The 14,491-nt window shown below is 35.7% G+C and overlaps 1 protein-coding gene across 4 annotated transcripts in view; it reads right to left on the bottom strand.

Annotated features, from left to right (window-relative positions):
* RBM33 (RNA binding motif protein 33) overlaps positions 1 to 14,491 on the bottom strand; it is a 102,890-nt gene that overhangs the window by 72,779 nt on the left and 15,620 nt on the right. For all 4 annotated transcript variants that reach the window (XM_034067776.1, XM_034067881.1, XM_034067826.1 and 1 more), the window contains exons 4-7: positions 13,032 to 13,108; positions 10,785 to 11,085; positions 9,637 to 9,741; positions 3,051 to 3,222 (exon numbers count right to left, since the gene is read on the bottom strand). In XM_034067776.1, coding sequence (XP_033923667.1) covers positions 3,051 to 3,222; positions 9,637 to 9,741; positions 10,785 to 11,085; positions 13,032 to 13,108 — 655 coding nt within the window. The remainder of the gene's footprint in view (positions 1 to 3,050; positions 3,223 to 9,636; positions 9,742 to 10,784; positions 11,086 to 13,031; positions 13,109 to 14,491) is intronic.

Below are 14,491 nucleotides of genomic sequence, written 5' to 3'. Positions count from 1 at the left end.
CTTAACAGGTATTTAATCCAGAAGCATAAATGACAATTCCTACTCCAGGAAGACTTCAACTACATGCACTGAAAGAAGTTACGTATTTCTCAAAGATGAGAAACTCAGTATCCCTAGAAATCAACTGCACAGCTGTCCTACAGTACCTTTCCTTTAAACTTTTCAAATTACTGCTTACACATTATCTTGGATAAAGGTTTAGGAAAGCACTCAGCTACATTAAAGAGAATACTCCTTATTTTTAAATATTTTTACCACCACACATTTATCCTCATCTTGACTGTATGGTTCTTATACACATAGTTAATGCAGTGAATCAGCAATTATTTTTCTAGTGTCTCTAAGTGTCAAGATTAATTTCACTATCGCTGGTAATAAAATGGTTTCAAATGACATCTTTAATCAGCAAGTAAGAATGCACTCCTCCAATAGAGACAAGCTGTCACAAAAGGTCACCAAAATGTGACAGGATGGAAATTACGTTTGTAACTTCAACTGAAATGTTAATTCCTCTTTAAGTGTTTTCTCAACTATCTTCAGATTTTAAAGTAAGGAGATGCAGCTCTGCAACCACTAGCATTTGTAAAACTTATCTATAATCTCAAAAGCAAGCAGATATTTATAAGGAAACAAGTATTTTTTTCACTGTTTAACTTTCCACCACATGGTCAATTATCTGGTCTCTCTATCAAAATATTAACATGAAACACTAGTATGAATAGAAACCATTTCACAACAGCAAGACTGCCTTTTTGCCAAAGATTAGTTTCAAAAAGAGCTCTTTAGTTTATAGATTCAGCCACATCTGCATCATCTTTTCCTTATTATCCAAGAGCTACATCCCAAATCAATTAAAATTACACTTAAAAATAAGTCTAATTCAAATCATTGCCCCTTTAACAGACAAGCTCCACTACAGGTTTTCTTCTCATTGGCTGGTCTTGTGCTTCCATTAAACTATAAAGTAAATGCAGATACATGAAAACATATGTAACTGCCATTTATTTCGCTATTATGTGCAGAAATGTAGCTATTCCAGTGCACTCTTGTTTTTAAAAATAATCTGTTTTGTTAAGCCATTAGCACCTTTTGTATAAATATGACATGGTCTGTATGTGGCATGTAGAACTATGGTCTTATGACTGAAAACACATTTGGAATACACTTCAGCTAAAATATCCCTTCCCCATATAGACTACTCTGTGCTTCTAGAGCATTCCCTTCAGTCTTATTCTAATCAGGATCAATTCCTGTTTATTAAAACAGTGCTGAATAAAGGACCTTAAATACACTTCCCCTGAAATTTAAAGTACAAAAAGCTGTTTGCTAAATACAAACAACAGATGAGAAAGATCTGATTCAAAATCACGCACTGACATCTCTCTCTCAGCACGACATGGCCTATATGAACACCACTGCAAAAACCTGGCTCAGCCTCTGCAGCTGACTCCCTGCTGTTCATGAACAAGTCCTCTTAGCCACAACACCTTTGTTAGAATTAAGGCTTCTCAATTTTTGCAGGCACAGTAAAAGCCCAAATTCATTGTAACTGAATCAAAGGATTAGTAGGTTATGCAACGCAAGGGAAAAAAAAATAAAACAAAAAAACATCGAACTAACATCCTTTGCAAAGCAAGGCTTTAAAGGCAAGAGGAAAATTTCATAAGGATTAATTCCAGCAACCTAGGTGTTCTGTAAATGCAGTTCCAAAATGTCCTATTGTCTCAAAAACATTTATTTGTCTGGAACAAAAGCAGAAGCACATAGCTTCCAAGCTCACACTGTGTGGCACCACTTAAAGCAATGCTGTGTGAAGAATTCATTCCTACAGCCTGGCAAAACCGTGTTTATGCTGTGTGGTACTTACTTGCCAGCTGGGGTTAAACCACGACATTGAAGTATCATCAAAACATATTCTCCCAGTTGTATCTGACAATTAGCCAACAGTATCTGACAATTTACCTTCATTACCAGTTCACTTCTCTTGCATACCTTGATTCACTTCAAAAGATCAGGGCGTTTTCTCCACAGTTTGAATTGAGCTTTTGGTTCAATAGCAAAACCATGAGATTTGTACAGCTTTCTGAAAGCAAAACTTATATTTCTGCCTACCTCCTTAATATCACTTTTGTCTTTTTGTTATTACTACCACAGCTGTTAGACAAAGAAAGAGGCAACATAGTTATCCCCACTGAGGTAGGTAAACCACCAGTATCAGATACTCGAGTACCCAGGGCACACGAGGGGTCTTGAAGTTAACTCTCTAAACCATAAGCCAATGTGATTTTATATATAAACTAAAATAGAGTAGCTGCAAGGAAGTTCCAAAACTATTGTTTCTTTTGAACTAGCAGTGGCAAATTAATTAGCAACATGGAGCAGTGTTCCTAGAAACACACATATACGCTTGTGCTACGCTATTCAAACACGAAGGAAAGCTATCCTTTTAGACACCACCTTAAGAATCAAGGTGGTAAGAGACTGATTGTTCCATATCAGAAAAGCTGAACTAAGAAAATAGGGGTTTATGCAGTTTTTATAACACACTCCCCACCAGTATGTTACAATTCCTCTAGGCCAATAAAAAAGGAGGAACACGAGAGATTCACAGCACACAGATATTCCTGGGGGAAAACAGCAAACCTGCAGGTATTTCACAGAACACAAGTAACAAGATTTGTGTTATCAACTGAAAGACTTCCATGGATATAAGTCCAAAGGAATTCCTTAAAATGTATTCTGTCACAAAGCATAGTGAAAGGCAGATCAGATAGCTGCTGCTTGAAAACAGAAAAGCTTTTAAAGACACCACAAAAGTCACAATGAAGTATCACACTGGTTTTCAAAACATGATATGCATAAATATCATTCCCAAGGAGACAGACAGTACATACACTATGACAGACTATATGACTTCAACAACTTGGATATACACCAGTCTAAGTTAGAAGGAGATACTTCTAATCTTTTCCCAAAAGTTTTAGCAAAAATGTCTTTTACTTTCTTTTAATTACAGCTCTTCAAAATAATCCATTTTCACAAAATCTCACCCAAAGTTTCTGGAATGTTTCTTCTTTCTCTTGTCACATCTGAGAGCCTAATTATCGTTCCTTCTTTCCGTTCAGTTTTGAAACGTAGTCGGCCAGACTCTTCGTCGTCATCCTCCTCTTCATCAGATTCTTCTTTTCTTTCTTCTTGAAGTTCCAGAGATGCAATAGCTGCCTGGAACACAAAACAGATGATATGCAACCTGAAAAATCCACTTTGTCGTGATCAGTGTCAAAACCCAAAGACTTCTTTAAAGGTCCTTTTGAACAAATTTTGCTGGCATTGTACATTATTCTCATATTCAGTTAACCTTTAAGAGCTTGTTTGTTTTGGGTTTTTTTTCTATAAAGATATAAAATGTATAATAAATTACACAGTAAAATCTACTGACAAAATACATTTTTCTGCAATGTTTAAGGGACTATGGGAGCTCCAGTTAGACTACTAACTGATTAGTATCTACTTTTTGCACAGAGAGACACTATCACTGAATTGGCTAAGATACAAACCTGGGATACTACCAGACTCAAGTAATACAAACATTAAATCATTGTTTTTCATTTGTCAGCAACTGTCAGTATCATGTTGTTAAAATCAACCAAACAAAAGAAACACCCTAGGAAACAAAAAAAAAATCAACCAATAAAAAACTCCAGGTAACCTTACATCTCAGTTTTATTTCTCTAGGTAGGTACAGCTGCACTTGTCTTTACTTCTTACACTCCTTGAAAAATTCCCAGTTTTAATTCAGCAACTGACGATGCGAATGGAGAACAGCATTAGATAAAATATGAATACAATATATTTGTATATTGGAATGCTACTCCCTTGTCCTCATTTACTTTCCAGTTCACTTTATTAACAGAGAACAATTATTTTGATGAAACAATGTACCACATGAAAATGGATCCCTTTCCTTCAAGTTAACATAAATTAAAAAAAAAAAAATCAAATTCACTTTCCTGTGCTGGCATGATAAAATTAATGTTCAGGATGTTACACAAGTTATATTTGATTTCTAGAGTTGAAAATTAGAAGCATTCTAATATAGTACAGTTTTCCATAAAATATTTGGTTACTGTGTATTTAGTCATTTCTTGTACAAGCCTACTTGCTCATTTCTTAGAACGTGCACATGCATTTTAATTCTTTGCAAAGTTAAAAAATACATCATAACTTTCATGTTGCTTGAGAACAGTTAAAAAAAAACCTGGGTGAAATATAACATGCAGGAAATTGTTTAATCTTTTAGTAAATCAGACTGGTACAGTAATTCATATAAAAAGGCACAGCAAGTATGCCAGTTAGGTGGACAGATACTGTCAAAAATCAAGAAAAAGAATTAATGGCAAAATGGTGAGATCGTAAATTTCCTATCCAGGAGCCCAACTTCATCCAAAATCAGAAAGAAACATAGGAAGCAAGATCCAAGACAGGATGGATCTGCAAGACAGCTTCTACATTAAAAGACAGCACACCACATGAACTCCAGCTCAAAGGTACTCTTACTTTGGTCTGTTGAATAAATGATATGTGTATGTTAGTTGCTGGGCTTTAATGGGCTACTGAGCCAAAGTTATTCTCATTTTATCATCTCCATATCTCAAAATGTGTTTTCTCCATGCCAGGCAAACACTACTACTAACCTCACAAAACTGCTTTAAGATGTACCTAAGAGAATTTATAAGCCTAAGAGTTTACACAAAAAGTTTTAAGGATTATATTTTTAAAACATATTTACTTTTACATAATAAATTTATCAAAGAATGAAGCTAAAAACAACAGACAGGATAGCAGAAAAAAAAAGAAAAAAAAAAACAAAACAAAACAACAAACCTTCCAGACTGAAAGAAATCCAAACCTCAAAAGCAAACCCAAATTGAGCACAACTGGTCTGATTAACATATCCATGTATAATCAAAGCACCTCTGAGAACAGGCAGTTGTGTCTCATGGAACACAGGAGGGATGTTAGCAAGGAAAGAGATGCTAAGGTGGTTTTAACAAAAACAAACAAAAGCAAAGGGAAAAGACAGGGTTATCATTTTACTTTCAAAAGAGGGACTCCCAAAAGAGAAAGGTTCAGCAATACCTCTATCAAATCTATGTTTTCAGCTATCATAAACCCCATAATTTTACTGTCTCAATGCTTGCCTTTAAAAACTTGCAGGATTTGTGAGATATGCTCTCTCACTACACTGAGCCTCCTGCTTTACTTTAGAGCATAAGCCCCAAACACATCCACTCTCTATGGCCATGCCTCATAAAAGCTACGCTGGAATTCAGTTTTTATACAAAGACTGATCTCAACCATGTAACCTCATCCGTGAGTGCTAAACTTACTTATGTAAAACTCTATAGTGGCTCATGCAAAGCTCTGTATGTGGTTCAGATTGCAGAATCAATACTAGAAAGGTTAATGCATTCTGCATTGTCCTGAAAAATTTTACAACACTGTAATGAAATGCTACAAGAAAACACCTGTGGAAAATGTTGCTTTTGGGTAATTATTCATTCTGAAAAAAAAAATAATATATCCATTCTAAAAAAAACTCACCTAAGTTGTAACAGACTACAAGACAACTACTTTCCTATGCAACAATAATAAACACTTGTCAAACTTTTCTAGAGCAGCATTATTCTCTTCTTCACTATTTCTACTAATTCTGTACTCTTCTGGGTCTAACTTACTTTATTCATCAGTACAATGTTCATGCCACCTATTAACAAACAACAGCTGTACAAGCGTTAAATATCAAAGACAAAAAAATCAAAGGAGCTAATGAAAAAGCAGGCACCCAAGGAAAGGCAGTGCTCGGGAATGCTAGCTGACCCATGTCCAAGTCTGATTACACGTATTATTGAGGGATTTATATTAGTTGCGATGGAGACACAAGTATGTCTGACAGCCAACCATATGTTCTCCACATATAAGCTCCAGGAAAGGTTATCTGAACTGTGTAGGGGCATACACCCTTCCCCCGCAATTTGTTCAATAGTTGTAGCATGCAAGACTTAGATCATCTTTTCTAACTTGCAGACTAACAGGATCTTTTTTCAAGACTACATTGTATGAATGGATCCTGTGTTTCAGAAGAAATTTATATAGGAAAATACACAAGTGCAGACACAGAACTAATACATACTTGTACTTACAGGATTCTATTTAATACTTGCTAATCGTGAATATCTCTTCATATACATAAACAGTCCCTCAAGAGCCACTTGAGGTCACTTGACTGGACTAGCCAGCCAAGGCTTCTTAGCAATTCTCCCCTAAGGGAGCTTAACATTCCCCATTATGACACCTTGCACAAAGCCATCAAAGAGCTTTGCTGACTCTTCCTTACAATGAAAAATAAGGACCTTTCTTCAATCACAAGTTTTCTCCCACCCTCATTAAATAATTATGGCATAAATTCCAGCCACAGACCAGAACTCCCCACACTGGTTTACGATCTGCTATGGACAGTCAGTATTCCTGCTCCAAACAGCCTACCAGGCAGTTACAGGACTGATAACAGACACAACCCAAGAAAAGCAGGAGAAAACACTAGTCTGCATTATAATAGTTGATCTTGGCACACGATCCTCCTAAACATGGGATTGTAAAGTGTTCTGGAGAGCTCTGGGTCAGAGATAGCCAAGATGTACAAAACAGGTAAGTATTGTAAAGGCTAAACCAGATTCCTTCCACAGGAAACATTACAAAGGTGAAACAAAGAACTTTTATTAACAAGCTAGTGAATAAGCAGTGGAGGTTTCTACCAGAGGCTAACACTGAAGCAGTAGCAACCACTCAATCCTAAGGGATCAAGAATTAAGCAGATAGGAGGATGTTGCCCTATTCCAAGCGCACCTCCATTCACAGATGAAAAACAGGAATCAAAAACCAAACCTAAGATCTTCTAAATGTTTAAAGCTTGGTTGTTTCTGCTTGCGTTCTTTTCATCATTTTCTTCCAGGCTTATAGGTAGTGTCTTCAAATTTGAGCAAAAGAACTAAAATGCGTAAGTTTTGGCTTAACACAGATGGAACAATTCAACAGACAGGTAAATCAGCCCTTTCCCCCCCAAGTCTGTATTCTAGCAAAAGAAAAGCAGTACAAAGCATTTCTTTATGGAATGTTTTCTTGCTTTAAGTCCTCATTATTTCTTATCACCATAACCAAAGACATGATTTAAATTTATGCAATGAAAAACATGCTGTCACAGACTTCACAGGAGATTGGTTCCAATATAAAACAGAAATTATGAATTCTAGTTTCATAATGTATATTTTTATAAATGTCTTGCAGAAAATTACTGACACTATTCCTCAAAAAATATTTAGGACATGGTAACTCACATAACTGATGGTTTTACCACACTTCTTTGCTGCTGAAACTTCTGGGTATTGGGTTTTCTTTTGTATCTTATGAAGGCAAAAAATGTTTCCTGAAGCATTGCTACATTTTTCAAGCTCCACAAAGAGTGTTATTATTCAAAATCCAAGTTCTAAGCACTATTTCAAATCAAATATCAAGTGAAAAAGCATGCCTTGAACCTGACCTGGTGAAGGACACAAACTTCTCCTCCCTCTTCCTCCCACCTGAGTGTCACTCAACAGGTGTCTCACCTTTCTTGTTCACCAGTTGCCCCTGCCATGCTCCAATTCCCCAGCTAGCCAGCTTTTCTTGTTTTACAGATTTCCTTCATGCAACATAGTAAGAGAGTTTATTTGGGTTTAATGAGGAATATGCTTAAAATACAACACTACCAAACACTCTACCAGCTTGCTCTCAGTTATTCAGATGTCAAATTTAGATCAAGAAATAATAATGCCATTTATTTGTACCACATCTATTCCAGGTCCAATTCTTGTGTTGCATTTTCTACAGAAGAATGTGAACAATTGCCCTCATTTACAAACAGCAAATGTTACGAGATTTAAGGAGGAGTGCTGTTATACAATACTCGAATAAAGAACAAAACTCCTCAGAGCTGGAGGCATGCATCTAACCATGTAATACACAAAAGTGCATGCTCCTCAAAGGTTTTCTTCTCTTGGTGGTGTTCTCATTTGAAGTGTAATTGTGAGCTTCCTGCCAAATATAAGTAAACTACATAGGAAATAATAAAAGAATAAAAAGATGGCATTTTGGAAACAAGAAACCTGTGGCAATCTGCAAGCTACCAGAATAAAGGTAGAATGTAGAATAACTGAATAAGGACGTGGCCAAAACGTACATGTTATATGATTAACAAACTCTCTAGAAGCTCTGTTAAAATCAATTAAAAACTTGCTTTACTATTAATTTTTGAAATAAAGGAATTTCATTCTGAATTGGTCAAAGACATGATCATTACAAATTCTCTTTAGCTCACACTCTGAACATAAAGCTGTGCTTTTTTAAAGCAGTAAGTCTGGCAGTGAAACCCAACGATGTATTTAGAAAAACTTTATACAATGTGCAGTGCATTCACTGTCTCATACAAACTGTGGCTGCAGTTAGCACAAATGCATCAGTCTGCTTTTAAAACACCAGAAGGAAAGTGTACGTAGTGCAGTGAATGAATAAAAAGTGCTTCAAAGTTATTTGGAAGGGTAGATTTAATACTTAGAAAGTAGGAAATTAACTACATTAAGGTTATACTTGATGTAAGTTGTCATGCTTGAAACAGCAAAGATTAAAAAATGCAGGTAGCCCCTTTCAATGCATCTCTCTACCTACCAAAGAATGTTACTTTATTATAGCAAGTTTGATACAACTAGAGTATCACAGCACACCCATTTTCATAGAATAAAACACTGCTGTGTCTTTGAGGAATTAATTTTCTGATGAGTTAAAGCTCCAAAGAGGGAACACACTCTGACTACACTTCGCAGCAGGTAATCCATTCAATCCTATTTAATTAAGAACTGCAAAAAAAAAAAGTAATATTAAAGCAGATTCCTGGTGGGGAAAGGAAATAAATCCCACACCAAACACTCGTGGCAAATTACTAACATGTATACTACTCACCCAGGCTATAACTAGTTAGCATATAGCTGGTAGGTTTTGGAATAAGCTTTGCTCTTACAAATGAAGGAACTCATCCTTTCCCTAATCAAACAATAAAGATAAAACTTCACAGAAATTTCAATCCCAACACATCTTTCAAAACAACAAATTATGCCTTTGTAACATGGAACCTTCCACACTTGCACTCTCCTCAAAACAGCATACCCAAGAACTGTATCTACACTCCCAAGAACAGCAAATTAACCACCTGGAAAGCAAGGCACCACAGCTATTACCAGTTTAACAGACTGTATGCAGTATTACTATCACTGTCCTGGCAAAAGGGCCCCTGAAGTTTCTGATGTTGAAACTACAATTAGATATGGACATTCTGAGCTCTCCCATACGAATTTGATGCCAAAAGAGAGATGGGATCTGGTGTATCTGATAATACAGATTCTACTGCAATTCATCTTATATAAAGAGTAATATCACCAATAACATCAGCAACATTGCATCAGTTCTTACCCAGCAATATGGACAATTCTACCAATTCAAAAACTGAAACAACTATTATTTTAAGTATCCATTAAATACACAACATACTTCTGATTCATTTGCCATTGCATGGGATTCTTCCAGCTCCTCATCAGCTGTATATTCTTGTTCTTCCATTCCTTGCTCATTATATGACTGCATGTAATCTTCATCCTAAGGCAGTAACACACAAATGAAAAGACAGACACCAACTTTACAGAATCATAAACCCATTAACAGATGGCATCTGTAGGCACTGTTACTGATTTCAGAACTGGAAGTATTGTATCTATCACAATTGTCAATTATAAGTGATATATCATATAAGGTATAATTATCAAAAAACGTAACTATAATAATTTTCATTCAGATTTCAGTGTCAAATATCCCATTTACTACTGTTTGCCCCATCTACTTCTGTATTTTATTCCTGTTTCTTATAAAATCGTGAAGCCAGCACTGCAATACTTTCTTACCAAAGGAAACATGCATCAATAGCACATACACATTAATCTCAGATGTTATGCCATGAAAAAGATAAACACTTTTAAAACATTCTACACATGCTTACATATGAGAGCAAAACCTTTTATGTTTGCTTGTAACTGAAAACACCTCACTGATCATGTACAGTTTTAATTAAGATTAAATAATTTCACTAGCAATTAAAGCCAGTGCATGTTCTCTAATACACTGTTTAAATTATATTGAATTATGCAGGTGACATTTTCTGAACTAACCTCCAATCTCTTTATTCAGGTTTAGACAGTTCTCAGTTACAAAAAGGATGAACCCAGCAGGACATCAATCACTTTGGGATATTAGCACCTTAAAGATGTCTTTAACAGGTCAATAATCTTTTCACCTTCGAAGGACTTTATCAGATCTTGTCTAAAGCCTGGATAAAAGCTTTTGCATTAAGTACTTCTAACAATTGGCAGTGTATCTGCACCACACAAAGCTGTTTTCTTCCTTAAGGATACAATCCTCAAGGTCATGATTCGAAACTGCCTTCCAGCATGACAAAGGAGCATTACCTACTGCCAAACAAGCTGTCAACACAAACTTTGTCACAGGCTAGATAAAGAAACTGGCAGACAGTGATAATAGGTCTAATTTCCCCCTCCTCCCTAGGGAGGTAAACAGATTTCAAATCAGTCTAAAATCCTATGCACACGAACCAATGTTATCTTTGAAGATACAATAGAAAAACTCACTGGAAATTCATCTAGGGGTTCATTGATTTCAAGGTCTAGCACTTCATCTTCTTCTCCAGGCTCTTCCCCATATTCTATTTGGTCTTCAGTCAGTTCAGGATCATTGCCTTCATAATGTCCTTCCTCTGCATACTCTGAAGCATATACGTCAGATGCTTCAGATTTGTCATAACCAATTTCATCTTCCCCTTGGTCATACTCGGATTCATGTTCTAGTGATGGATCGTTGATGGTCTCAGAGAGATCATATGATGTAAGTATGCCAGATGTAGCATTGAGGCTAACTGTGACACTTTGAGAACTATGGTATAAGGGGGGAAAAATTCAGAGGTTGAAGCGTAACAGTCAACTACTCACACAGATTTAGCAAAACAAAGCCAACAAATACAAATTCTCCAAGTTGGTGGGCAAAATTATACCTCATATGCTATTTGACTCCATGCCATATTCTTATAATGCATACGGTATGCAGCTTATCACCAGCTGCAGGCTATTTGACCAGAGGAATCAAAACAACCAGATGCAGGTCAAACTGGCAAAAGTCCTGCTTGGTAACCAAAGCTAACTGGATTCAATTTTAACTCCAAGACTAACAAAAAATACATAGAATTATTATAACTGCATCTGTTATCCCAGTCTTTCAGAACACACTAGTGATTTTTTTATTAAATGTATTATTGTTCCTTGTTGATTCTCTTGAATTCAAGCTCCCATTTTTATGACAGATTTTGTGTTCTACAAAAAATAACGTAAAATACATACAGTCAAGAATTGCCATTTAAATGCCTAAGACTTATCCTAAGTTTGTAATGTAAAAAATAAAATCAATACAAACAGTGGCAAGTTTATCATCTGGAGAAAAAGTAGAACTCAGAATTTACCATTCACAGTAACTAGTGCCATCAGTACATAGCAGATTAGCTAGAAAAGCAGGGGGAAAAGCTCTTCTTGATTTGAGAGCTCTGCATACAAGGAAACCCAGTTTTCTGGTTTTGTTTTTAAATTACGTTCTTATTCACTATTTTCCTGTGTTTAGGGGAGCAAGATCTAGGCAGCTTTGAACTATATGCATCTATAACACGGAGAAAATGTAACGCCAAAATCAAGACATTATCCAGGATTATCATTATCCTCCCAACTATAGAGGCATAAATGAGTTTCAATGCAAATAGAGGGTAGAAGGGAAAGGAGTGGAGCAAAGCTTACTCTCTGGCAATAAAACTGCTAAAAATGCAAGACTTGTCTACAAGAACATGCTTCCACTGATAAACATTATCACACTTCAGGTACTTTCTCACTGACTCATGCAGTCACATAGCCATCCCAGCTGCCCAAGGCTCACAAGGAGGAAATCCAGAGAAGCAGCAGCAAGGATTTTAACTGGGAATCTCAATTTTGAAGGGAACTGTCCAACCCTCACTCATGCAGAGAAGAAAACAGGTAATGGAAAATTATCTGAGGTATTTCAACATATCCTCATCAATCCAACACAGGGATAGGAATATCCTTATCCTATTCTAGCCAAGTACAGAAAGATCGCAGAAATATATAAATATATTCATAGAACGAGTAAACAAAAAGCTAACAGAACACACAGGTTATTAAAAGCAGTGCTGCATTACTTCTGCATCACAAGCATCTTTCTTCCCCTTCAGTCCAACACAGAAAGTAAAAACATCTAGACACTGATTTTGACTTGTAATGCCTACAATTCAGTTGTGGAGCTGCATCATCACAGACTATTCACAGGGTAGGATCCTCAGAAAACTCCCATGGAAGTACCTGCTTAAGCCTATAAACTGTACAAAATCTTCTGCTGTGTAGTTGTACATAAAATTTAAGTTATAAATCAAGCCTTACAAACTATAAAGCTCCCCTCCTCAGGATCTTAGGAGGCAAGATCTATTTTTAATATTAAGATGGCAGAAAAGGACTTTACAGGAGGAAAAAGCTTACAACAATAAGAACAAGAGCTCTGTATGTAGTTATAAATTCTAAATGCACAGATGACAGTTTCTTCTTTATAAGCATTTTTTATAAAGTTTTATAGATTCAAATAAAAATATTTTACTGAAAAGTTAACAATGCTACTGAAGACATACAAATGTACATCATCAAGCAGCTCACTAAAAAAAAGCTATTTTAACTATATACCAATAACTTCAGTTTAGTAGTTACCAGCTGTCAATAGTAGTGGTCATTAACAACTCTGAGTTATCCAAAATACAAAATTTAGAAAAGAGATACCGAAATTCTTGTTCCTCTTCATTGTCACTTTGCAGAAGATCATCATTCAGCTCTTCATCTGACAAGTCTGACTGATTCTAGGTTTCAGAAAAAGTCAATCATGAACATCAAAGGATATAAACTTTCAACTAATTAGGTACCAAAATTATTGACATTTCTGAACACTTAGGTATTTTTTTGTAAAGAACACAAACCAGACTAAAACCATATCATAATTACCTAATCTGATGATAAGAATATGACAACATAAAACAAATATGAAAATAAATATTGGCAGTCTTATGGGAATTTACAAAACTCAGATCTGCCTAGATATCAACATTTATCATTGATGCATTCCGAAATACAGCCAAAGATGACAAATCACTTAAGAAATGACAGGAAGAAAGAAAGGTTATCTTTAGTATGCTGCCTTGTGACCTTGATGCATCAGACAGGAAAATCTACTATGTTCCTGCAGTTTCTAGAGAGCAGAAATACTTTTGTCTATTGTACTGTCAGTTGTTTCACTTTTTATTATTTTTTAGTAATTACCCACTAGGAGAAAGTAACTGCAGCTTTGCTAAGCAACATTATTTCCATCTCTAAATTAGTAGGGGAGGAAAGGCTGTATAAGAGTAGATTTATCTAAAAGTACTGGAATGGAATTTAGAAGCAAGGTTAGCCTAAATAGCTCAGGAAAAATTTCTTGAGAAATCTATTATTACACCATCATATGAGTCACTGCTTAGAGCCCTGTAACATGGCAAACTGAAACCAAGTATAGAAAAAACACAAGAACAGATAATAAGAGAGAAATCTAGTATTAATATTTACACCATTTTAACAGAAATAAGTAGCTTTATCAATTCACATTTCAACTACGAACACATATGCAATATTAACTGCTTATGTTTTTGATAACTGTGTGATGCACACGTGCAACCCCAATCCTCCTGGAATTTTCATTTTTTAAACCAGTACATGAGGCAAAGGAAATTCATATCTTTAATAGGGATTTCTTGCAAAATAATTTGAATTATTTTGAATTTGAAACATTCAAAGTGTGATTGTAAAAAACAACATCAATTAAAACTCAACTTTTACTAGATCTGGGTTTATTCACAAACCCATTCATCTCCAACTAAAACTCTGAAAATTACTTTCTAGATTAATTTATTTAGCAAATAAAGTGGAAAAAGAGCTGACTAGCCAGTTCTGATTTCCCAAACAGAAGTCGTGTCTTCTGCAAGTATCTGGCAAATCCAAACATGCAGGTCCTTTCAGAGAGTTCCATTTTGGAAACAGGTGCCTGAGTGAGGAGTCTGTAGCAGACATGAAAGGTTCATTTATGTTCTCCAGTGCTAGCTGCTCCATATTCTTCCCTGACTGTAAAAGAGGAAATCTCTACCTACTTGTCAGACAAAGTAGTAGTGTACTGCGTACACTAAGTGGATCTTTAACAGACATGACTGCTTTTT

The sequence above is a fragment of the Melopsittacus undulatus genome, chromosome 1 (genome assembly GCF_012275295.1).
Source record: "Melopsittacus undulatus isolate bMelUnd1 chromosome 1, bMelUnd1.mat.Z, whole genome shotgun sequence".
NCBI classification, from domain to species: Eukaryota; Metazoa; Chordata; class Aves; order Psittaciformes; family Psittaculidae; genus Melopsittacus; species Melopsittacus undulatus.
Note: the sequence above shows the minus strand (reverse complement) of the source record. Positions and strands in the feature narration are given on the sequence as shown.